We start from the raw sequence: 26,578 nt of genomic DNA, 5'->3' as shown, positions 1-26,578 counted from the left end.
GTAATTGTGGCTCAGCTGAAAGAAGATATTTCACCCCACCATTCACAGTGTGGCAGTCACGTTACGATGTTCCATGTGAACAGGACTCTTGACCAGCTGCATTGTATTATGGTCTGTTTTGTCTTGTGTCACTCACAAGGGATCCATTCCAAACGGAAGAGCTTTCTACGAAGGTATTAATTTTCCTAAGATGTGCAGTTCTGCCAGTTTCCTTTAGGCATGCTCTAAATGACATGGCTAAAAAGAATGACATCAAAATGGCCTCAGGTTAGATGAGTGCCTATTAGGCTAATAAATTCACATTGGTCCATGTAAACATACTTTCTTTACAGGAAGTTCTAAGGTCTTTAATTGGCCATTGATCTTGCTGCCAATGGCTCTTGGGCTGATATCCACATTAAGTAAGGCTGAAGGAAGTGTTGGCTTTCAGCCAAGTTCGTGGGATGCCCAGCTGGAGGCAGATATGCACAGTATCTGGAAGGAACCCCAAGCCAGCAGGCTGGAGGGACAAAACCTGATTTCTTCTCTGCTTTTTGGCTATCCTCACACCCAAGGCATACTTCTGGTTGCCTGTGAAAGCACCCTAAGGATTACTAAGCTACCTCCCTCCTGTGTGTGCTGTGTAGACTTTAGTGCTTACTGGCCTATGTGATTCTAGCATGTAGACGCTGGGCTTCCTCTTGTTTGCCTTCCAAGTCCTCTGGCTTAGGCTAGGTCCGACTTGGGAGTTTCCTTATCAGTCCTGTGCAGGCAGCTCCTGTGCTGCTTATCTACAAGCTGCAGAACATCCCCTGTCCAAAGAGGGCAGGAAATCTCTCTCATGCAGGGGCGGGGAGGGGAGCAGGAGGGGGCGGGAAGGGGGAGGGGGCTTGGCCCAGGCTCCGTCTTCAAAGCAGCTCCTTCCAGCGGCCAAAGAGAGCCTGTCAAAAAAGAGAAGTGGCCACAGGGGGGGATTCAGAGGGAACAAGGTGGCAGGAAAAGCTGGAGCCTAATTGATTTGACGTCCCCAACACCACCGCCAGTGACAATAATAATTATTTGCAAGTTCTGGCTGAGGGAGCCACTGGTGGAGAGAGGAAACAGCCGTGAATCATGGCCCCCAAGCATGGCAGCCAGCAGCAGCCATGTGGCTGACGATGAGGGTAAATTCTTGGATAATGCCGGTGGGTTACATCCTTTCCAGACTCTAGAACCGGACCTTAGCATCTTGTGTTTCATCATCAGGTGGACTCTCACAGCACCCTCTCTACATGTCCCTCCACTTTGCCATCCAGGCCTTCTTACAGCCAGCAGTCAGGTGACCCTTCCTTTCCCTTTGAAGATCCTTGGCAATCACCTGGAATTCTTCGATCTTCCTCCTTGCCAGCAACAGAGACTTGGAGATGTCCATCTTTGACCTTTGGAAACTGGAAGATGATTTTGATCCTGCACAATTGGACAGGTGAGGATCGGGGCATTTAGGGAGAAAGCATGCTTCTAGGCAAGAAAGAGCATTTCAGCAAGGATTTGATTTTAGAAAAGATTGTGGACTGATGTCTTTCCATTCATTAGTTCCACATAGGTTGGGCAGTTGAGCTGTTTCCCTTTCTTGCAATTTACTATTCTCCTAGGACTAAATCTCTTTTACATACATTGCTCTGCATGTTTTCCTTGTATGTAGTGTCATGTCTTTATTTTTCTTTAGTAGTAAATAGTCTCTGTATTTTTATAACCGTTCTTTTATTATATCAAGCAAACTGTAAAAAGGAAGTTTAAAGCATCTTCTGAAATAATGACTTTTGTTAAAACTTTTTTACTTCTTTTGATTTCTATTTTCCTAAACTAGTTTGCCTTTTTCTAACTCGCTCTCCGTTTCTTTATATGCCAAGTTTAAGAAAAGCAGCAGCTTCTGTAAGCTTTAGAACATATAACTACAGAATTTCAGATTACTCTTCTATAATCACAAGCCAAATAGATTTGGCATTAAAAACTAAAAATTCTAAAAGTTAAAATAACATCCTGCTGGCAATTATAGCTGTTACATGAGTCTTCATTTCTCTTTGTGATGTTTACAATTAAATAATTTCAAGATATCAATAGATTTACACTTACCAGTTATACTTTTTATTTGAGTTCTTTTAGTTTTTCTTAGAATGCATCATTGTTATCATTTAACCTACAGTGATATATCTAATTAGTCTGACAATTGCATTCCTTATCATGACATATCAGCTTCATGGTTTCCTTCCAGAGTGCAGTCTGAAATAAAACTGAGTGATTTGCTTGGTTCAATGTATTTCGTAAGATTAAATCCAAAGCTTTTTGAAGAATCCTATCAGAGTAACACTTAGTATTCTTTTATCTATTATTATGACTTTCTCTACACTAAGATAGACTGCTGTTATTATAATCTATAAAATAAGGACCCATATGACTATTTATGTAAGGAGCATGTTTGAATTTCAGAATAATACACTAATTAATGTACTTTTAAGGATATAGTTGGCATATATACTCCTAGATTATAGAGCTGACCTCAATATTTTGGGAAGCTAGAAATATTAAATAGGGAAAGTGATTTTTCCCGCTTGTTTTAAGGAGGGGCCTTTATAACCATTACACACTTCCTCTGTGACAAACTTCCGTGTAGGAAAAGGAATAAAGGCTGCCTGTATATTGTCACATGTGGCATTGCACACGTATATTTTCCTTTGGCATGAGCACATTTGCTGGAAACCTGAGGATCCTTGTATACGTTCCTCGCATAAACAAATGAAAAATGTAAGCGTGTGAAATTGTCATAAGAGAGAAACAACACATGTGAAGAATGTATTCACTGGGCCTTTCTTCCAGGAGAAATTGCAATGCCATTATGTCAGACAAACATCGTTGAATCTTATGCTAATAAAATATTATTATAGACATAATAACAGCCATTTCATTCCCCTTTTCACATTAGGGGGATGTTTTAAGGGGCAAAATGGATGCGTGACACTTTGTAAAATCTTAATGTTTCTATTGTACTCCTTGACATTCCTACATACAAACACACATACCCCAGCAATGGCCTTCACTTTCCTCCATTTTTGGAGCATGCCTCTGCCTCTGATATGCCAGGCAAAACTTGGGATGGTTTTGTATTATGCATAGTTTAATCAGTGCTTTGAAGAAAACAAAACAAAAATAAGCAGCTGTACTAACAATAGCAAAAATTAATAATCCACTTAATTAGAAGTATTTTGATTTTAGTCAGTACCCCTGGAAGTAAGAGAACAAATTTAATTTAATTAGTTCAAATTATTTGTGGATTTTAGTGAATTTTCCATAGTTATTTAGCACTTATAATGTTTTATGCTCCCCATTTTTTCCCTTTGCATAATAGGTGCCCTTAGTGAAGAGCTGCATACACAAAACTTGTGAATTTCTAATAAGGCTGCTTTTCAGCTTCAGAGAATGTGATAATTTGGGTATTTCAGTGGCAGAACTGGCTTTTGAAAAAGCATTTCCTGCTTTTTAATTGTATGCATATCCAAATATACACATTCAAAGGGAGCCCTTTTCCCCCTTTTAATTTAGGGTAAGAATGGCTTTGAAAGAGCCTTGGATTCTGCTGTTTGGGAGGCCAAACCCTCCTAATGAAATTTGCAAAACCATTTCCTTAATTTTTAAAAGATTTTTATTGCCTGATACAGGAACAAAGGACTGAGGCAATGTCCTGGCATGTGCTTTGTTATTATTTTATCTCCTTCATTTCAGTTACTTGCTTTGCAAAAGGTCATCCCATCTATCTCAGCGATGAATCAGAGGCGTGGGAAAGGAGAGGTCACCTAAACATCATTTCATTTGTACTGAGTAGATGGTTTGTAGAAGAATTTGTCCTTCTATTTGTTGCTTCACAATCTATTCAAACAGTCCCACTGACAGTGAAATCCCATCATTCATGTATGTGTTTTAATATGCACTAGGTTTGATAGAATTTTGACTAAAATCTAAGTAGTTGCAAAAAAGGTAAAACCTTTAAAGTAAAAATTCATCAGGCAAAAAATGTAAGCATTGTCTGAACAAACTATATTTTCCAGAACTAAGCATGTTTCACCACTGAAAGGTTATAGCAGCCTTACCTAATCTGCTACAACTCAGATGTACTGGACTATATCTCCTGTTTTCAGAAGCGAGTATGTTGCATGATGGGCTTTGTGGTTCTGGAAAATTGGGAAAGGTGAGGCTAATATGAGCATGGCCCTGTGTTTATAGCCAAGGGAAGTGCAGATATGAATCCCTAGCAAGTGTCCCCATTCTCTCCATCATTAGACGCACTTACCACAGGACATAATCATATAATAGTGCTGACCCATTTTGTTCTTCCCTGCTCACCTGGCACTGTGTGATCCAGGATGACTGTATGAGTTGTGTCTTGGTCATTTTTAAGTCTCCAAACTGTCCAAAATAAGACGGGGATGTTGCCACATTCTATTCCTCCACTCACATCACCTCCTCTGCTACCACTACCGTTTCCCTGAAAATAAGACCTCCACGGATCCAATCGGGCTTTTGAGCACATGCACTAAAATAAGCCTTCCCCTGAAAATAAGCCCTCCCCCCAAATATTGCAACACAGCAGCAGTCATGAGATTACCACACTTGCTGCCTCCCGCACCTCAAAAATAATAAGACCTCCCCGAAAATAAGGCCAAGTGCTTATTTCGGTGTCAAAAGAAAATAAGATGGTAGGGAAACACAGTACAAAACTCTGGAGTCCTGATAAGAACAGGTGCCCCAAATTCTCTGTTTGCCACTTTTCAGTTATGTGTGGCCATAGAGGGGAATGAGTGAAAATTAAAGCAACAATATACTCAAAGAGGATTTCTTTGTCTAGGATAAGGAAATGACAAGGTAACTTACTGGTCAGCTGTTGGGACAACATTATGGCTATTCCTTCCCCATGAACCTCACAAATGAACACGTTAAACCAGTTACTGCTTGTGCATTTTTTTCAGTCCTGCTGGGGACTGCTGGTAGGGTGAATTGCTGATGGGAAAGGTGTTTTCTGTAGCACTTCTGGAATGAGTATAACTACTTCTTTTGCCTTGAAGATCAAATTCCAAATATTCTTCCTGCAGTAACCAATAGAGCAGAAATACAAAGCTTAAGTTTGTTCATTGCAAATAGGTGTTTGTTTGCTTCAAGTTATAATGGTGTTGGTCATATCATCTCAAAATGATCTCATAGAGTAGAAAACAAAAAACCTAGGGCAGAAAGCCATCTTAATAAAATAAGGCTAAAACATTTGGAACTTTTGGTTCAAGAAAAAATATCACACAAAGAAGGAAGGGAGGGAGGGAGGGAGGGGAAAGGAAGGGAGGAATTGGATTAAGCCATGTCTATGTAAGGTTGTCATCACATTTTCCTTCAATGTTTTTCAAGTGTTGTCCATGCAAAGCTTTGGTCTTCCATCTACGTAATCTGTCATCCAGCTGTTTTTCCTTATATTCTGCCTTTGTTTCTGTTGTTTTTATAATGCTCTCCATTTTCACAGCCTGCAGAAATTTTTCTGTAGTTTGGTTCACATAATCATTCAAACGTAGGGTCGCCTGCCACACTTTGCAGCTGCCAAAATTTGTATACCTTTCCATTTAACCTTTTCCTTATAAATGTTAAAAAAAACCAATACAATTCTTTGAAAAAAAAATAATAATCATTCAAACGTTGTTTTTCGTCTTCTACAGTTTGATGGATTTGCAATAGCCCCCTGCCCCCTATTTTCTTGGCAGGTACAACCTGTCGATGTCACATCGTGGATGTAAAGCGTGGTACATATTCAAAAGTTTGTATGTTTTCCAGTCCAGGTTTTCCAGTTCAGCCAAAGTCCCGTTGATGATTCTAGATGAGTAGCGTATCACTGGAACTGCCCATGTATTAGTGGCTTTAATTATGTTTCCAGCATTCAGCTTTGATTTTAATATTTTGCGGACCCTCCTGATGTATTCCTTTTGCGTTGACTCTTTGACTTTTTCATTCAAGATGTTATCTGCTTCCAATATGCCTAGGTACTTGTTTTTTTTTTTAATAAATAATTTTTATTGAATGTTTTAATCTTTAAAAACAGTAAAAGAAAACACAACAAGAAAGCACAAAGCACAAAACATACATAACAATATACAGTAATTTTACAGCTTTCTATATCGGCTTTCCTGCTTAGTTTTTATAATTCTCCATTCTGCATTGCCTTCCTATTGCTTTAACCTTGTCATATAATATAACAACATTAGTATTAACACTTATAATAATATTAATTATTTGTACAACCATATATTTATATTCTCTATTTTCTGTTTTGGCTTCTGATTTCTAGCCACTTATACATTTTATTCCATACTTTATAGAAGTCCAATTCTTCTCTTTCTTTTAGTTCTATTGTCATTTTGTCCATTTCTGCGCATTCGAGTATTTTTCTGATTATAGTTTCATCTGCGGGTGTATTGATTTTTTCCCCAGTTTTATGCAAAAGCAATCCTGGCTGCAGTAAGTATGTGTATGATTATGTATTGAGATTGTTTGTCCATATTTTGGTCTAGTAGTCCTAATAAGAATGCTTCTGGTTTGAGTTCTATTTTTCGCTCAGTAATTTCTTCCAACCATTTCCAAATTTTGCACCAGTATTTCCTTGTAATGGGGCACGTCCACCACATATGGTAGAATGTTCCAGGCTTGTGGCTGCATCTTCAACATTTGGGGGATAAATTTGGGTGCATTTTGGCCAATCTCGTTGGAGGCAAATGCCATCTATAAAACATTTTATAGACGTTTTCTTTGTAAGCTACTGCCATCGTAAATTTATAATTTCTTTCCCATAGTTTATCCCATTTTTCTAACTCTATATTATGGCCAAAATTTCTTCCCCAGCTAATCATTGTCTCCTTTACCATCTCTTCCTCCATTTTATATCTTAAGAGAAAATTATATAATCTAGTAATCATTTTTCTCCTGTTACTAATAATATTTTATCTAATTCCATTTGTTTCTCGTGTATTCCGTATTGTTCCCGATCTTTTTTAAATCTTGTTTTAATTTGTAAATAGGGCCACCATTCCATATTTATTCCTTGTGTTTTCAGATCTTGTATTGATTTTAGTTCTCCTTTTTCATCTAAGAGTTCTGCATAGCTTACCATTTTGCTGAGATCCATAGGATTTGGATATGTCATTGCCTCCATCGTTGATAACCAGATTGGGATTTTCACGTAATGGTTTTTTAAAAAATTTTTCCCAGACCTTAAACAGGGCATCCCTTACTATGTGTCTCTGGAAGTAGGAATGAGATTTATTCTTTCCCTCCCAAATCTTGTTTTAATTTGTAAATAGGGCCACCATTCCATATTTATTCCTTGTGTTTTCAGATCTTGCATTGATTTTAGTTCTCCTTTTTCATCTAAGAGTTCTGCATAGCTTACCATTTTGCTGAGATCCATAGGATTTGGATATGTCATTGCCTCCATCGTTGATAACCAGATTGGGATTTTCACGTAATGGTTTTTTAAAAAAAATTTCCCAGACCTTAAACAGGGCATCCCTTACTATGTGTCTCTGGAAGTAGGAATGAGATTTATTCTTTCCCTCCCAGAGGAAGCCATGCCAGCCTAGTTGGAGATCGTGGCCTTCTAGCATAAGTATTCTTTTATTTTTTAGTTGAATCTTGAGCCATGTTAGGGCTGCCGCCTGATAGTAGCGCTCCCAATCTGGGAGGCCAAAGCCCTCTTTGTTTCTACTATCTTGTAGAAATTTGTATTTAATACACGTTTTTTCCCTGACCAGATAAATTTTGATACCATTTTATTTAGTTGTTCGGAAAAAAAATTCTCTAATTTAATCGGTATTGTTTGGAAAAGATAAAGTAGCTTGGGTAGAACATTCATTTTAATTGTTGAGATTCTGCCAATTAGTGATATCTGTAGTTTAGTCCAATTATCCAAATCTTTTTGTATCTGTCATAGCAATTTATTGTAGTTATCTTCTTTTATTGTAATACATTTTGCCGATAGCCATATTCCCAAATATTTAATTTTCTTGGCCCTTGAAATTTCCAGTTTCACCTCCAGTTCTTCATTTTGTCTTTTGGTTAAATTCTTAGTTAGTATTTTAGTTTTCTCTTTATTTATTTTAAGCCCTGCCACTTTATGCCTAGGTACTTGTAACCATCATCCTTTGCTAATGTTCTCACTATGTTTCCATTCCCAATTATTGTTGTTATTATTATTTACTTTATTTATTAAACATGAACCTTTGTCAACTGAACATTCAAAAGCGCATCACAGTCAACCATTGACTGGTGCTAATGTTTGATACGGGTTGCTGCCAGCGTCCTAGTTATCAACCAAGTACCTTCTTAAGATATACGATGTTCCAAGTAGCACAGTTTTTTGCAGTTCCGATGGTGTTGTTGCAGGAAGCTGCAATTTATTGATGTGTTTTGTAAAATTCTTGGACATGGTACCAAGTGCCCCGATGACAATGGGTATCACTGTTACATGTTTCATCCATAGCCATGTTGTTGTTGTCATTGTTGTTGTTAATAATAATAATAATAATAATAATAATAATAATAATAATAATAATAATAGTAATAATAATTACACAGTCAGCCATTTTTGTCCACCTATCAAGTCCTTACCACGGACCTGGAATAGGCAAATCTGAATGTTTGATGGTGTTACAGATATCGTTGCAGGATGGAAGCAGTTCCAAGTAAATCCGCCTTCTGCAATTGACTGATGGCAAATTTGTCAATGCTTATGGTGTTCAAGTGATGTTCCAGTTGTTTTGGGACTGCACCCAAGGTGCCTATTACTATTGGTACTACCCTTGCTTGTCTTTGCCATAGTCATTCTTTTTCTATTTGTAGGTCTTTGTATTTTGTTATCTTCTCCAGTTCTTTCTCTTCTATTCGGCTGTCTCCAGGAACTGTCATATCCACTATCCAGACTTTTTTTGTCTTATTGACAACTGTTATGTTGGGGTGCTTTGTAGCAGGTGCCTGTCTGTCTGGATTCTGAAGTCCTAGAGCAATTTAACTTCTTCATTTTCTATGACTTTCTCTATTTTATGGTCCCACCAGTTCTTGCGTACAGACAAATGATATTTCTTGCAAATCTTCCAATGCACCATTGTTGCTACTTTGTCATGCCGCTGCTTGTAGTCAGTTTGTGCAACCTTCTTGCAGCAGCTTACCAGATGGTCCACTGTTTTTTCAGCTTCTTTGCATAGGCAGCACTTACTGTCTGTTGCTGCCTTCTCAATTCTAACTCTGTATACATTTGTACTTAAGGCTTGGTCTTGTACAGCCAGAATTAATTCCTCAGTCTCTTTTTTTAACTTTCCTGCTCTTAGCCATTGCCAGGTCTTGTTATTATCTACTTTCCCTGCTATTTTTTTAATGTACTGGCCATGTAGTGCTTTGTTCTCCCATGCCTCCATTCTGTTCTTCATTTGGTCTTTCTTATAGGCCAGTTTGGTCTCTATAGTAGTCAGCAAGCCTTCCTTGCAGACTAACTTCAGTGCATCTTCTTCATTGTCTTTTAGATATTCTTCCAAAGCTCTTTTTTCTTCTTCAACTATCTGATGTACTTGCAGCATTCCATGCCCACCTATTTGCCTTGGTAGGTAGAATCTGTCGATGTCACTGCGAGGATGAAGGGCGTGATTCATGGTCATTATTTTTCTTCCTATCCATTGCTTTTAATTCTGTTTGAGTCCAGTTCACTATTCCAGCTGTGTATCTAATGACTGGTATTGCCCAGGTGTTGATTGCCTTGATGGTATTTCCCCCATTGAGTTTGATTATTATTATATACTTTATTCATTAAACATGAAACTCAGTCAACTGAACTTTTAAAAATGTATCACAAATATCATTGACTGGCACTGATAGTTGATACAGGTTGCTGTCAGCTTCCGATGTGTTGATCAAGTATCTACTTAAAATGTATGTTGTTCCGAGTAGCACAGTTTTTTTGCAGTTCCGCTGGGGTCATTTCTGCTGTAATTTCTTGATGTATTTTGTAAAATTCTTGGATATGGTGCCAAGTGCCCCAATGACAATGGGTATCACTCTTACATGTTTTATCTATAATCACGTAGTTTCAGTGGCCAGGTCGCAATATTTCATGATTTTTTTCAGCGACATCAATAAATTGTATGCTTCAGTTTTCGACAATTCTGATACCTGGCATGTTGTGTTCCAAATGATGATCTATCTGTATTCGAAAGTCCCACAAGATCTTCACCATCTTATTTTCAACAATTTTTTTCACTTTATGTTCCCATGACTTTCTGAATACAGGTAAATCATATTTTTTACATAATGACCAGTGGATTAATTTAGCAACTCAGTCATGTCTAGCTTTGTAATCATTTTATGTGATTTTGCTACATTCATATATTAAATGTTAAATAGTTTCAATTTTGTTGTTGCAAAGTCGGCAGATTGGATTGTCAGTGGATTTTTGTATGTTCGCTTTCATGGCACTAGTCTATAGTGCTTGTTCTTGAGCAGCGAGTATTAAACCTTCCATTTCTTTCTTGATGCAATGTCTATCTAAAGCCATTTTTCCTCACTGCATGGATAATGTAGCACATTTTTTAAGTCCAAAGTTCATTTTGATGTCACTGCTGAACAGTTGAACTATGTTGAGTATTGTTTTAAGTTCAGTGGGGCTTTTTGCATATATTTTAAAGTCATCCATGTATAGTAGATGGTTTATCTTGCCATTCTGGTTTGAGATTTGGTATCCCAGGTTTATATTTCATAGGATTATTCTCAGTGGAATTAATGCGATGTTGAACAGTAGTGGTGAAAGTCAGTCTCCCTGGAAGATTCCTCATCTGATGTTGACTTCACCAATGTTCTCCCCATTTGCTGTTAGAACTGTTTTCCATTTTTGCATATTTGCTTTCAGAAATGTACAGATATTTTTGCTGATTCCAAAGTTTCCCAGACAGGTGTTAATCCAGCTGTGGGGTAATAAGTCAAATGCCTTCTTGTAATCAATCCACACCATATTTAAATTTGTTTTTCTTCGTTTTGCATTTTTAGTACCATTTTGCCAATGAGAGGAGCCTTGGAGAAGAGCTGGGTCTTCAGACTCTTTTGAAACAGTAAAATTGGAAACCCAATATAGGCATTCTGACTAGGAAACAAGAAAGAATGCTACATTTGACATATTTATCTAGTGATAGATCTCTAAAACTCTTCTTTCTGTTTTCTCTCTTCAGTGGCAAAAGAACTCAGGTAGAAACAAAACATCTGTCAACTTGCTTTGATCAGTTGACTCTAGGACAGTGGTCGGCAAGCCGCGGCTCGCGAGCCACATGCGGCTCTTTACACATTTTAATGTGGCTCTTCTGTGTGCCGGGCGCCCGCTCTCCTCCCTCCTCTCGGGCACTTCAAAACAAGCACCCCTTTCCCTTTTTTCTTTTCGACCCACAATGATTAGGGAGGATCCTGAAGTCGGGCGGGGATGAGAAGCGAGGAGGCAGAAAAAGAAACGGAGGCTAAGGAGCTTCCCCCTGCCCCCTCCCAGCAAAAATCTAACCGGGGAGCCGGGCGGGCAGTAGCAAATTAACCGACCGTGATCGGCTAATTTGCTACTGCCCGCCCGGCTCCCCGGCTAGATTTTTGCTGGGAGGGGGCGGGGGGGAAGCTCCTTAGCCTCCGTTTCTTTTTCTGCCTCCTCGCTTCTCGTCCCCGCCCGACTTCAGGATCCTCCCTAATCATTGTGGGTCGAAAAGAAAAAAGGGAAAGGGGCTACTTATGCTACTGCCCATGCGGCGTGATCGGCTAATTTGCTACTGCCCGCCCGGCTCCCCGGTTAGATTTTTGCTGGGAGGGGGCGGGGGGGGGGAAGCTCCTTGGCCTCCGTCTCTTTTTCTCCCTCCTCGCTTCTTGGGACTCCACCAATGGGGGAGCAAGGCCCACCCAGCGCCAGGCTTTGGGCTAACACAGAGGTCTGCAAAGTTGGCTGTTTTAAGACTGGTGGACTTCAATTCTCAGAATTCTGGGAGTTGAAGTCCACCAGTCTTAAGAGCCAATTTTGCAGATCCCTGGGCTAATATGATTGATGCCCTTGGTGGACTTCAATTCTCAGAATTCTGGGAGTTGAAGTCCACAAGTCTTCAAGCTGTCAGGTTTGAAGACCCTGGGGTTTTTTTTTCTAAAGGGTTGGGGGTGCGAGGGTCTTGCAACTTGACAGCTTTAAGACTTGCATGCTTCAATGCCAGAGTTCCTGAGCCAACATGACTGGAGGAGGAATTCTGGGAGTTGAAGTCAACAAGTCTTAAAGCTGTCAGGTTTGAAGACCCCTTGGGGTTTTTTTCCTAAAGAGTTAGGGATGCAAGGATCTTGTAACTTGACAGTGTGCTTCAAATGCCAGAGTTTATTGAAACTAAAAACAGTGTACCATCCTATGTATTTTCGGTTTTAAAAATGTGGCTCTCAAAATAAATTTCAATCGTGGTTTTGGCGAGATTTGGCTCAGTTGAAAAAAAAGGTTGCCCACCACTGCTCTAGGATAACAAATTTAGGTGCTTAACCTGAACTATCTGAACATTCCAGCCTGAAATGTCAGTTGTACGCAATATATCATTTTTTCAGTGGCTACTTTTTCTTGGCATTCTTCTTAAGACAAGCAATTGCTGGAGAAGCATTATTTTGATTGTGATCTTGCAATGTCACAGCTATTGCAGGGATTGGCATAAAATTAAATGCAAAAGGATAACTTGATGAGTGGCGTTGCATTTGTCAAACCTGCCAAATGTGTCAAACACGATTTTTTTACTGTGGTGCAATTGACACTTCTGATTTTCTCCTGCAGGAATATGATGCTGGAAGTGAACTTAGTAATGGAAAACATAGCCAGTGAAAGCAATTTTGTGAATGAAGAGAGCTTAGTTCCACTCACTCGTGGCCAGTAAACTCTGCCCCAAAGAAATATGCTGGTGGGACAGATGTAATTTTAAACAAGTGGATATCCTGCCCTGATGTGCACTTTGAGCTTGTAGTTTGTACTTGGGAATCAAAGTCAATGGGAGACCAATCAGTCTCAAATCTAGTTACCGGTTAACTGATTGGTTGTTGGTTCGTAGGACACTTCCATAGATCCAAGTTGCACATTCCAAATATCTCCCAAAGCTTCACAACCATTCTCGCCCTGGGTGCTGTTGGGTTACTGATCCTAACTGACCTTTCCAAATGACCATTAAAGGAATAAAAAACTTGCTCTGTGTATCACCCCTTTTCTTCTACTTAAATTACATTTTCATGGCTGAAAGAATGTTTTTTCTGTGTTAGTGCAGAACATGCAATTTATTTTTAGTAACACTTTTTTTTCTTCTGTTTGATTGTGTCCAGTCCTCAGACATTGGCTTGAGAGGTCCTTGCAGTTTTTCTTAAGAAGTAGTTTGCCATTGCCTCCTTCCTAAGACTGAGAGAAAATGACTGGCTCAATCTCACTCAGCTACCTTTGTGTCTAGGAGTAGGTTTTCAGGTTTCTAGCCTGGTGCTATATCTCTATATCAAGCTGGCTCTCATAGTAACACTATACGCATTGTATACATATATTGTTATTTTATCATTTGTGGAATTACCAAATTTTTTGGTCTATAAGACACACTCCCCCGCCCAAAAAAAAGTGGGTGGAAATGTCTGTGCGTCTTATAGAGTGAATGCTGCCAAAGCCCTCCCACCCACCAGCCCCCACCCTTCGACCTCTGACTCCCAGTAATTTTCCTCCTTGCAGCAAACAGCAAACAGCCTGGTCAGCTTCAGTACAGCCTAATTTAGTACAAGCAGCTGATTGGCGGTTGGATCGGCCTCCTGGAATACCACCAATTAGCTGTTTCAGGCTGTGGAGATTGCTGCTGCCCATTGCTGCCATCGTCACCCATTGCCACTGTGGCCCATTGCTGCCGCCATCTATCTCCATCTTCGCGCACCCCATTTTCTGCCTCTGTGCCCCATTTTTAGCCTTTGCGATTCTCGTTTTCAACCTGTTCCAGGTGGCAGGGATTGCTGTCACCACCTATTGCTGGCAAATGGTGATCCCTGCTGCCTGGAACAGGCCAAAACCGGAGTGCATGGAAGCCAAAAACGGGATGCGTGGAGGCCAAAAACGGGATGCTTAGAGGACAAAAATGGGGGGTGCAAAGGCAGAAAATGGGGCGTGCAGAGGCAGAGATAGGTGGCGGCAGTGATGGGTGGCGATGGGGGCAATGAGTGGTGGTGATCCCCGCAGCCTGGAATCTGCTGTTCGTGCTAAATCAGCTGTGCTGAAGCTAACCAGGCTGTTTGCTGCAAGGAGGCAAATTGCTGGGAGGAAGGGGCAGATTTGTTTTTTGCTTTCCTCCCCAAAAGCTAGGTGCTAGATCTTATGGTCTGGAGCATTTTATAATGTGAAAAATACAGTAATCTGAGGATGGGGGGAGTTCTGAGGGAAAATGCAGTTCTTTATCTGTGTGAGAAGATACTGTTTACTCTAGCAGAATGAAGTTGTGAACGTTTCCCCCTCCATCATAGCTTCTTATGCTTTTTTACTTTCTACTCGGAGGGAGGGTGCCTTAACCATCCGAAGCACTTTTTGTGGGCATGTATGCAATAGAAGAGGAAGAAAGGACTAAATACCCACCTTCCAACAAAACATCCGTTTTCAAAGAATGTTTAGGTGTAATTCACTAGCAAACAACATTATGGCTCCCATTTCAGAGCACTGGCTCATTTTGCCTCCCAGGTCACAGTAACTATAGGGCGGCATCATCAGAGTTTGGAACAAACACAAAAACTTGTGGGAATGGTAACAAATGTACTTTGTTTTTTAAAGGAGAGCAGATAGCAGCAACCAAGCACTAACAAGCAGGTTCCCTTTTTTAGTTATTGGTCAGAAAGGGCAGTGGCTGATTGGCCTCCAGTTCTGTATGAACCTGCAGACTTGAGAATGGACCCATGGTCTTTACCATCTGAATCAATTTGTGTTTTAAACCAGAAGCAGAAGGCTTTTTTGGTGATGGACCAGGGGTGGGTTCCGGCAGACAGTACTGCCAGTTTGCTCATTGTGCGCCCTGTGCATGCTTGATGGGCAGTGCACGCATATGCACAGTGCAGCTTAAGAGTTTCTGTGCATGCGCAGAACCAAAAAACAAGATGGCGGCACCTATGGTGCCATCTGGAGAACCAGTTTGAGGGCGTGGCAGGTCCAGACCGGTCTGAACCGGTAGGAACCCACCACTGTGATGGACTTAGGAAATAAAATAGAAGAACTAAGAAGTAGGTAGCAAAAAGTGATCCTATAAAATTATCTTCTAGTTTTTGGTGCTCATTTTCCTCTCATTTTCTTCCCTCTCTCATACACATGTGTACACACACACACACACACCATTTTGTGAATTAGCAAGCCCACCATTCTGTCAGTCATTTTGCAGCACCTCCTTCAATATGCTTTTCAATGACATAAGGTTTTTAGTGGCGAAAAATACTTTCAACCAGTCCTTGACTAGATCGGGGCAAGTACCAGTAATAATGAGTAAATCAATGCTTTAAAAAGAAATGATACTGCAGATGCTGCTTTATACATGAGAGTAGAGAGATAAAATAGAAAGTGAAGAAACGTCAACATATTGCTTACATGAAAATCAACGACCACACCGCAAATATATTAACAGCAACCTTAGTTCTTCCAAGGGGCCATATTTATGTAACCCTAAGCCTAACCCTGCTATCGTGAAATGGAAAAAGCACTTGGAAGAACTCACGTTTTGCATGTGTAGAAATAGAAAAAATATGTAAGGGGCAAAAATCCTAAAAGGGATGGGGGATTAAGAAGACAGAAGCAGACAAAATGCAAAAGTATGTTGTGTTGCTGCAAACTGCGGCATGTGCATTGTCTATTTGTTGGAACTCCCACTTATATTGCATGACATAACAGAGTCATGTTCTAAGAAACTCTGAAAGCATTCGGCTTGTAATGGGAAGAAGAAGAAAAATATCTGGGCAGCTTTCTCTGCATCTTTCCCAAGTTCCCGCTCTGAAGACAAGCTCTTCCTCAGACTGGCACTTTCCAAGTTTATTGAAATGTGCAGGTTGTAGTTCCATTCTATCCCGTAATATGGGATAGAAAGCAGTGAAGCCCTCGCTTGGGTACAAGCTTGGCTGGGGATACTTTCTACAAACATAATGATGGTGGAAGGAGAAAACCTCCTCAAGAAAAAGTCTCAAGAAAGCAGGCCCTGCCAGTCCCGAGGAGGCACAGAAATGCCTTTTCCCCTCCCACAAACACAGAGCAGAAGTTTGAAGAAACCCACACATGAGTGTGGCTGATTCTCTTTGCCTCTGGGTACAACCGCAACCACTGGTTTTTGCTGCTTCTATCTGCTTCGCCATCTCTTCTCCTTGCAGGCAGGGAAGTCACCACAGATCAAGCTTTCATAATCTCCTTCAGTAAAAGCCATTCTTCACACGGTTGAAAATCACAGCCAGGCTGAACTAAATCCCAGCCTTGTCAAAGTCTGGATCACAGTGTTGCCCCAGTCACATATTCATGTTGGAATAAGCTTTTTTGGATTGGAATCTACTTTGGCATGCACTGTGATGAATAAACAGGTATACATCTTCAAGCAGATACAGGAGAAAAGGTTTGGAGAGGATCTATTTGTTGTTTTCTTGCCTGTCCACGGTATCCTCAAAAGCCTTCTCCAGTAATGAAGTTCAGACACTCTTTCTATCTTGTTTCTTCAGAGTCACAGAGGAGATCTAGAATTCATGCAGAACTTGAGAAACTTGTATTTGGATACCACAAGAAATTACCTTCACTCTCCTAAGCTAGTGGCCCTTAACCTTTTGGGCACAAGGGACCGGTTCTACGGAGAAAGGTTTTTTCTGCAGACCACAAGGGGCGTGGTTTCACATACTGCCTACCTCCCTCTGATGGGGCTTCGCTTGTTTGTGCAACCCAGTTGCTGGCATGCTGCAGGCCGGTGCCAGTCCACGGACCGGGGATTGGGGACCCCTGTCCTAAGCCATGCATGCATACTTGGACTTCAGGTTGTCATATCATGGGTGATATGGCACCATAATTGTAGTTCCTCCATGATAAAATCAATTGTATGTATTTCAAAACTGAACACATAATATCCTCTCACAATAACATCTCATCCCTTGGACCATTTGCAAAAATCTGTTGCAAACAGTTGGACTGAGCAAGGCATGATATGCCAGACCAATGCAGAAAAAGGTGGTTGTGAATACATAGGTTAGGGGAATCTGCTTCTTCTCTCCTAATACTCATGGAAGTCAAAATTATCCACTAAAGCTGAACAACAGAGTATTAGGGACACACAAAAGGCACTAGTCTGTTTCTCAGCACACAGTTAAACCATGGATTTTGTAACCACAAGGCACAGTGATAGCTATCAACTGGCTTTAAAAAGAGACTAGGCAGTTCCTTTGAAGTCCAGGAGGATGCCTTTCTGTCCCATTTGCTGGGAAAAAATGTTGATCAACAATATTCTGTTGCCCTTGGCTTCCCACCATCTTTACTCATAATTGGTCATCATGAGAAAGAAAATCTAGACAAGGAAGGTGCTAGATCTCATCCAATTTGATTGTTTTGTCTTCTTACCTTTTCTTTTTTCCAGCTTAACATAAAAGCTAGAATATTGCAGTGATATTTTACAGGTAATCCTTGACTTATGACCACAATTGAGCACAAAATGTATGTTGTTAAGTGAGTTTTGTCCCAATTTAACATCTTTCTTGCCACAGTTGTTATGTGAATCACAGTTGTTAAATTAGTAATATGGTTGTTAAGTGAATCTGGATTCCCCATTGACTTTGCTTGTCAGAAGATCACAAAAGGTGATCACATTACCTGGGACACTGCAACCGTCATAAATATGAACCAGAATCCATTGCCAAGAATCCAAATTTTGACTACTTGACCATGAGGATGTTGCAACAGTCGTGTGAAAAATGGTCATAAGTCACTTTTTCTGTGTTGTTGTAACTTCAAACAGTCACTAAATGAATGATTATAAATCAAGAACTACTTGCATTTTTTTACTTCTGGAATGCCAAATTCAGCACAGCTGGTACAATCTCACTTTGCTTCTATTCTTCCTACAGATGAGAAGCCAAGCAAACATGATGGAGAAGCTGAAGAATTCCCAGTCGCCTGTTAAACCTGAGCAGCCAAGCCTTCCACCAGCTGTTACCCCAACCTCTCTTCCTTCCCCAGATGGTGGGGGGAATGATGTAGAGGCCACTGAACCCCCCACCAGCCCCACTTCTTTCTCACCTCAAACAAAGGGGAGCTCTCCTGCTGAGGCTCCCCATGCAGCACTGCCCCCCAATGTCCCTGTCATCAGCCTGGGCTACAGCAAGTCCCCCACTCCTGTTGAGGTCCCCACAACCCAACTCACTGCCCTACACCCCATTCCTAACTTCTTGCAGTTCTCAGGTCTGCCTGGACCCCCTCCATCATCCCTGCCTTTGACTGGAGTAAGGAGTCCACTTTTAGCCCCACAATACCAGCCCCATCCCTTTCTCAGCAAGTAAGTCCAGAAACCAGATATTGGGGAGGGAAATGAGGAAAGGAAGAAATCCTGGTTATGTAAGCAAGTTGCCAATGTCAACTCTGGGAATTGTGTTATAAGCAAATTATCCAATTTTTGGAAATTGACAAAAAGAGAACTATTGCAGATCCTTGTCAGCAGCCACTGCTTCTCTGTGACAGCATCTCCCAACATGGAATATGTGCAACTCTCAGAATACCTAACAAGCATTTATGTTCCATGTTGAACATAAAATTCCATAAAACATGGAAATTGTAGTTCAAACGTATCTGGAAGGTACAATATTAGGGGCAGGTGCTTTCCTAAGTCATACTAAAGATTGCTAAGCTTTAAAGTCTCAGGACAACTGAATTTAGAAATCGAGAAGGAAGCATCCCTGGCTAATAAGATAGCTTGTTGATAAGTAGTAGAAGCTCGCACACAGTTGAAACTAGAGGACCTCTTGCAAGCAAGAAGGTGAGGATAACAGCTTAGGCCTCAAGCTTATTAGGCTGAGGATCATAATAATGCTAACAGTCAAAGTGTTCATCTCATCAAGCATATGACAAAACCAAATGGATTTGTAACTGGCTGACAGACCATACTCAATGACTAGTCCTTAAGGTATTACATCCACATGGAGGGAAGTAAGAAAGGGGGGGATACTACAAGGTTCCGTCTTAGGCCCAGTACTCCACAATACCTTTGTAACAGCTTAACAGAGTTGGAAGGGATCTTGTAGTTCATCTAGTCCAACCTCCCACCCAAGCAGGAGACCCTACAACATTTCTGACAGATGGCAGTCCAGTCACTTCTTGAAAGCTTCCAGTGATGAAGCTTCCACAACTTCCAAAGACAAGATGTTCCATAATTGTTCTGTCAGAAAATTTCTCCTTATTTCTTGGTTGAATCTCTCCTTGGTCAGTTTCCATCCATTATTCCTTGTCTAGCCTTCAAGTGCTTTGACCCCTTCCATTTGTGGCAGCCCCTCAAATATTGGAACACTGCTGTCATGTTTCCCATGGTCCTTCTCTTCACTAGACTAGCCATGTCCAGTTCTTGTTCATCATATGTTTTAGCCTCCAATTCCCTAATCTTCTTGATTGCTCTTCTCTGCACTCTTTATAAAGTCTCAACATCTTTTTTATAGTGTGGTGACCAAAACTGGATGCAGTATTCTAGGTGTGGTCTTATTAAGGCTTTATAGAGTAGTATTAGTACCTCCCTTGATCTTGATTGTACCCCTCTGTTAATGCAATTTAGGATTGCATTAGCTTTTTTGACTGCCGCCACACACTGTTAACTCACATTTAATTGGTTGTCCACTCCAAGATCCTTTTCACACTTACTGCTATTAAGTCTGGTATACTTTTGGTTTTTCTTACCTAAGTGTAGGACTTTACTTTTCCCTACATTGAATTTCATTTTGTTAGATAGGCCCCAGTGTTCAAGTCTGTCAAGATCCATCTGGATCTTGAGCCTATTGTGTTGGCTATTCCTGCCAGCTTAGTATCATCCCCATCTAAGTTATTTATGAAGATATTGAAGAGTACTGATCTAAAACGGAACCTTGTGGTACCCCACTGCTTACTTCCCTTTATGTAGATGTAATACCATTAAGGATTACTCATTGAGTATGGTTTGGTAGGCAGTTACAAATCCATCTGATGGTGATGCTATCTATCCCTGTTTTTCTAGTTTACCAAGAAGTAGCTTGTAGTCTACTTTGTTGAATACCTTGCTGAAGTCTAAGTATATTATGTCCACAGTATTTCACTGGGAAATAAATGTACATAAATGACTTAGATGAGGGAATAGAAGAGGGACTCACCAAATTTGCAGATGATACTAAGCTGGCATGAATAACCAACATCCCAGAAGACAAGCTCAGGATCCAAAAAGATTTTGATAGACTTCAACAATGAGCCCTATCGAACAACATGGTTTTTAATGACTAAAAAAGCAAGATTTTAATTTAGACGGGAAAAACCAAAGATACAGGTACAGATTAGGTGAAACCAGGCTCAAAAACTGTGAGAGCAACCTTGGAGTCCTAGTTGACGATCACTTAAATATGAGCCAGCAATATGCAGCAGCAGCCAAAAAAGCTAATACAATCCTTGGTTGTATAAACAGAGTCAAAGAATCAAAATCTTGTGAAGTATTAGTACTGGTTTATAAAGCCACATCTAGTAAAACCATACCTGGAATGCTGCGTCCAGTTTTGCTCATCACATTACAAAAATGTGTTGAGACTTTGGAAAAAGTGCGAAGAAGAGCAACTAAGATGATTAAAGACTAAAATATATGAAGAATGGTTGCAGGATTTTGGTTTGGCTAGTCTAGATGAAAGAAGGACTAGGTGGGACATGATAGCAGCATTCCAGTATTTTGAGGGGCTGCCACAAAGAGAAGGGGGTCACCTTATTGTTAAAGCAATAAGGACAATAAGGACAAGAAACAATGGATGTAATTACTTCTAAATACTTGATCCTGGCAGTCCTTTGCCTCTTTGTTTGTTTGTTTATAGCTTGGGACTTGCCAAAACATGGACTCTCTTTACTACTATTTTAATTGTTTTATTTATCAGCCGACCTCCTCCTTGTGTATGTCTCGGTATATGTCTCTGTTATATGTTTGTTTTGTCCATATTTATTTCATATGTTTCATTGTACGCCGCCCCGAGTCCTTCGGGAGAGGGTGCGGCTAAGAAATAAATATTTATTATTATTATTATTATTACTGTCTGTAATGAATGAGTTAACCCAGCAATTTAGGGAACAACAGGGAAGATGGAACTCTGATTGTTTTATTGAGTTTTGTGGCCAGGACTTTGGGGGAAGCTGAGCTTATGAATTGTGCCAAGCTACACAAAATTATATGTCTGTAAAAATGGTCTACAAAGGTTCAGCTTTATTGATTATATGCTGAGAGAACCAGTGTGAAAGTGAGCAACCTGGAGGCCACTAATAATATTTCTACATGATAGTGGTCCAATCAGTGCCATCCCGTTTGAAAACTCTTGAATAGGGATTGATGGATTGATGGACTGGTCCTTGCCAGTGGTCCTTGGGAACATGATCGGTTCTTGACCATTCTGAATGGGAGAAGAGCAAAGTTGTTAGTGTGTCTCAGGTTCAGCTTAATCCAGTAATTTCTTTTAATGTTGAGATTTTCTTCCTGTGGTTTATCAACAGCCCAACAATGGGTGTACTCTCTCTGCTTGGTCAGTTTAAGATGTCTTTCCTAAACATGCTTTGCCTTGCCCCAATCTCTGATATAGGCATTGCAGCAGATGAGTTGTTATGTCCCTTCGGGGAGAGGGGGTGGTCTATAAATTTAATAAATAAATAAAATAAATGGATGTTTTCTACCCTATAATGGGATGACAATCTTTTTCAGAATTAAAATTGGAGGCACACTTTGCCAAATACCTCCAAATATTTATTTATTTAGTGGATTATGATGACATTGGGATTACTATGATACATCAAAAAAAAATGTGACTGAGCCACTCACAATATGTGAAGGAATGTAGCTGAAATAATTGTTAACTGGGCAGGTCAATCCCAGGTATGGGTTTTTGTTTCTCACTATACTACAAATGCTATAAAGCTGGAGTTGCAGAGAGGGATGCAACAGACCCTACACAGAACCATGTTGATCCTGGACCTGCTGCCAAGAGACATGAGAAAATGATAATATTTGTAGTCTATGTTTGTAGGGAAGATTTGTAAGTAAAGTTATAAAAACTTGTATCCATGCTTTGAGATCGGGGCTCTGATCACTGTTCTTTATTTCTCCCTAGCATCTACCTAGGCAGCTCTGGGACATTTGGTCTCTTTCCCAATAACCGCCTCAAGCGAAGACCAAGTCATTATGAGCAAGACATTACTGAAGGTGAGTGGCCATGGGGAAAAATCAAGCGTATTCCTCTCCCAAGACAGAGCAGAGAGAACTAGCAGAGTAACATGTGACAGATATGGAAACAGCTTGTATAAAGTGACTGCCAATATGGGGGAAGGAGTTCCCGATTCATGTTCAGCATGATCCCTTTTGCAAAGGCCTGTTACTATCTGAGACTTTTCCATGTATTTTCCCAGGTCTTCAACCCCAGAAAGTGGCACGTCGGGTCTTCACTAATAGCCGGGAACGGTGGCGTCAACAGAATGTAAATGGTGCCTTTGCTGAGCTTCGGAAACTCATTCCCACCCATCCACCTGACAAGAAATTGAGTAAGAATGAGATTCTTCGCTTGGCCATGAAATATATCAATTTCCTGGTCAGGCTACTGAGTGACCAGGCCAGACTGACTGGAGGGGAGACTGCTGAAATAGACAGCCCCTGCAATGGCACTCCCAGGACTCCATCACCATCAGCATCCATAAAACTGGAACAGTTGACCGTCGAGCCAATGACTGTATTGGAAGCAGGAGAACCACGGTGATGTCTAGCAGGAACAGACCACCATCACTACCCCATTCTGTGCATCTACAATGCTGCACACGTGGATCAAGCTAGCATCAGTGGAAACTCCTTGGCCTGCACATCCCTCCCTTGACTCCATCGCCCATGAAATGGGCTGCCATAATAGGGTTATATTGACTTTGGAAGACTTCATTTGACTTCACGAGTCCAAAAACAGAGGGAGAAGGTACTGGAGTCCCTTTGACTGAGACATCCATTAATGGCCAATGGAAGCCTCAAAACATAGGGACTCTGGGAGAGATGAGGAGTGAGATTTTATGTACAATTCCCTGGTTTAGGGCAGCAGGGAACTGCTGTATGATATCTGGTTTGAAGAAGACACCCTCTAGCTCTTGTTGGTTGTAAGAGGAATACCTTGATGTCAGGCAACACCATGGTTGGGAAGGGTGCTCTGGAGTTTCATTTTCACTGTTTGCTGATTAATGCTTCTGACATTTAGCCTTAATAGTGCTCCTGCTGACAAATCTAAGCATTATTGTTATCAGGGACCCACATAAATATTTGAGCCTGTACAAAAGAGCAAAAGGATATAAAAAGAAGTGGCAAGGTTAAGAAGCTGAGCTCCCAGGTCCAGCCTACTTTCCACCTTCCCATCAAAATGGGACGCTGGCGACATGGTGACATCTTTCTAGATGGGAAAAGAGCTGCTGAAGGACTTTGAGCATTCTTGTCAATGGTTTGGAAAGCAAGGCTACGTTACCGTACAGACTGTCCAGTGCATCTGCCATGCTCTGCCTAATTGGGTGTTCAGTAGTATCTCAGTCAGGCAATGGTTTGTGTGAGGAGCTCTTCTTTTTGACATGCTGGTTTTCCTGCATGCACAATGTTTTTCTTGGGAATTTCTGTGCAGAAACCTTCATCATCAGTCCCGAAAATCAGGAGCACCACCTCTGCAGGAGAACTGGGCCTTAACAATGGTATCTTGTGATCCAAGTGTGCTGTTGGGGAGTTACTCCAGATTCAAGGAGTTAAGAGGGAGTGGATGGTGGTGGTGCAGTGGCTGCTGTCATTCCCAAGGAGCCAGTTGGGTGGGGGTGGGAGGTTTGCTGGGAGCCTACAGTCTCAGAAACCTTCTCCCTTCCTTCCTGGAAAGAGAAGGGCGGTTTGTGCTGAGTCAATATCTCAAACTTCTCCACAAACCCTTGGCCCCTTGCCAAAACCACAGCAATGATTCTGGAGGGCGGGAAGTCTGGGCTGCCTGTTGTTGGAATCAGTAGTTTGCTGAAAAGTCTTTGGGATCAAGGAAAAAGAAAGATGACCACACACACACACACACACACGCACACACCTGTTCAATTTCCAGATTTGCTTGCAAAGGAAATTGTTCTCTGCTAATATTTTCTTTTATTGGGAGGAGGATTTGTAAGATGGGATTCTTACACTCATCAATGCTGTCCAGATCAGTAGCTCCTTGGAACCAAATCCTTCCAAGTTGTATGATGTTTTAAAACTGAAGTCAATGCCATAAACAAAAAGAAAAATAATTTATTTGGTAATAATTGTTGCCACTGTAAAAGATTGTGTGGGCTGCATGCTATGTTTTGAATTTGAATTTTTCACTGCAAGGAAATGATGAGGAAATACATGTGTGTCCGTGCACGTGTGTATGTAGTGTGTTTGTGAAGGATGGGACAGAAATAGAAGTGAAAAGCCATTGAAGGTACAGAAATACTGCATCCTGAGGTGATTCCTCCTCAGTCCTCTCTGACATGCTGTCAGCTACAGCAGTAGCACAACAATGGTTGGATGAAGCCACATTTAAGTCTCCAGAGGGGAAATGGCCCACGTATGTCCACAGGGCCTGGTGTATTATTCTGCCAATACCCAGTAACTTACCTGACACCATACAAATTCCTTGGGTAACTCTTCCTTGGCTACAACCTAGTTACATGCTAGAAATTACCCCTCCAAATACACAGAGCTGAATGGCAATTTGTGAGGCGTTCCTGTTTCCTCTTGCCAGTTTTGATCTCATTCACTTTGCTGTGAATGGTTTCTTTTTGATTCTACCTTCTGGGTTTGCAGTCTAAGCAATCACGATGTCTTTCTTCCTCTTGTCCACTTTCTAAGCAGTCCTTCAATCACGTGGTGTTTATTTTATTTTATTTTTCATATTCACTTACTGTATCATGCTATACTGGTCCTTGCTCTAACCAGCTCAGTGAAAGGATCCAGGATATCTGTTTGGGTTTGCACAATATACTGAATCTCAACCAAGTCTTAGCCAACTATCTTTTAGCCCAGAATCTAGCCAGAGTGGGAAATCTGTGACCACTGTGTCGTGCAAATCCAAGGAGGATAGTAAACTATAACGGAATGCAGTCTAAACCTGTGGATACCCATTAATGTTTATTATCCAATCATTCTTTAAATTAGTGACATAGTTTTATTTAACTGTTATTGTTTATGCGAAATCTTTGAGGTGCCAAAATCAAATTAAACTCAGAATTTAGTAAAAATAACATGATTCCAAGGAAAACAACTAAACGAACCATAGCAGGCCCTGTCAGTGGACTATTCTGCTCAGGCTCCACCATAATGAATTGGACAGCTTAAAGAAAGATGCAGGTCAGCAGACAAGAGCAACTCCTACCAGACTGTTAGAATTGATAGATGTACAGAGGAGGTGGTGTGTTTGTATGTATTGCTGAAGGACCCTATAATCTGAAGTAGGGTAGCCGTGTTTTAAAAAGCAGTGGATGCCGTTACAATCCAATTTAGAGCACATAATGAAAAATGGATACATTTCCCACTATGCTGGTATATGAATGGTGCTGGTTTCAAATTCCACCATACAGAGACAAATGGGTTCATCCATTTTAGACAGTTGAAGTCAAGTTATATCTCTGTATTTTGGTCATTGATTAGCAACAACTAACAAATTTTCCATTGTGATCCCCAGATGTCTTGAGACCAAGCTGGCAAGCAGAGACAGATGGGCTTTTTAGACCCGTGCATGCACCTGAGCATCTATTTTGCTATGGTTTCATACAACTGAGTGGTGCAAGGATCACTGCACTTCTTGATTTACTCACACTTGTCAATTTCGTGATCCTCAAATGGTATTAACAGAAGAGGTACACATGCCTCCCCAGGCTGAAAATTTCAATTGCTTCCTGTGAGGGTCAAGCAAATAAGAAGTTCTTCAAGCCTGTCTCTGTATTGCCCTGTCGATGGCGTGTCCACAGGGGATGATTAAGAAAGTCAAGATGACCACTACAGTGGTGCAGTTGAAGTGCTGCCTGTTTTTATTTGCATCACAGCAGAGGTGGGATTCAGCAGGTTCTGACCAGTTCGGGAGAACCGGTAGCGGAAGTTTTGAGTAGTTCAGACAGCCGGTAATACCACCTCTGACTGGCCCGACCCCCATCTATTCCCTGCCTCCCGAGTCCCAGCTGATCAGGAGGGAATGGGGATTTTGCAGTAACCTTCCCCTGGAGTGGGGAGGGAATGGAGATTTTACAGAATCCTTCCCTGCCACCCCCACCAAGCCATACCTACAGAACTAGTAGTAAAAAAAA

General features: G+C 40.9%; 1 protein-coding gene across 5 annotated transcripts; it reads left to right on the top strand.

The window, feature by feature from the left end:
• LYL1 (LYL1 basic helix-loop-helix family member) lies at positions 1–25,497 on the top strand. 5 transcript variants are annotated; one of them, XM_081937117.1, is made up of 6 exons: positions 1–173; positions 1,225–1,441; positions 3,736–3,838; positions 18,142–18,569; positions 22,378–22,469; positions 22,673–25,497. In XM_081937117.1, the coding sequence occupies exons 3-6, from the start codon at positions 3,836–3,838 to the stop codon at positions 23,014–23,016; spliced, it is 867 nt and encodes a 288-aa protein (XP_081793243.1). In that variant the 5' UTR covers positions 1–173; positions 1,225–1,441; positions 3,736–3,835; the 3' UTR covers positions 23,017–25,497. The 5 variants fall into 5 exon arrangements, with proteins under 5 accessions (XP_081793243.1, XP_081793242.1, XP_081793241.1 ...); XM_081937116.1 differs by lacking the exon at positions 1–173 and adding an exon at positions 913–1,142; XM_081937115.1 differs by lacking the exon at positions 1–173 and having other exon boundaries at positions 913–1,441.
• The last annotated feature ends 1,081 nt before the right edge of the window (positions 25,498–26,578 follow it).

Source organism: Natrix helvetica (assembly GCF_964273705.1).
Source record: "Natrix helvetica genome assembly, chromosome: 1".
In the NCBI taxonomy this organism is placed as follows: domain Eukaryota; kingdom Metazoa; phylum Chordata; class Lepidosauria; order Squamata; family Natricidae; genus Natrix; species Natrix helvetica.
Note: the sequence above shows the minus strand (reverse complement) of the source record. Positions and strands in the feature narration are given on the sequence as shown.

Bases quoted from the DNA above. Each gene is read 5' to 3' on its own strand.
- LYL1 (XM_081937117.1), top strand. The intron at 18,570-22,377 runs GTAAGTCCAGAA...ATTTCTCCCTAG, and splicing joins CCCCATCCCTTTCTCAGCAA to CATCTACCTAGGCAGCTCTG. The intron at 22,470-22,672 runs GTGAGTGGCCAT...GTATTTTCCCAG, and splicing joins TGAGCAAGACATTACTGAAG to GTCTTCAACCCCAGAAAGTG.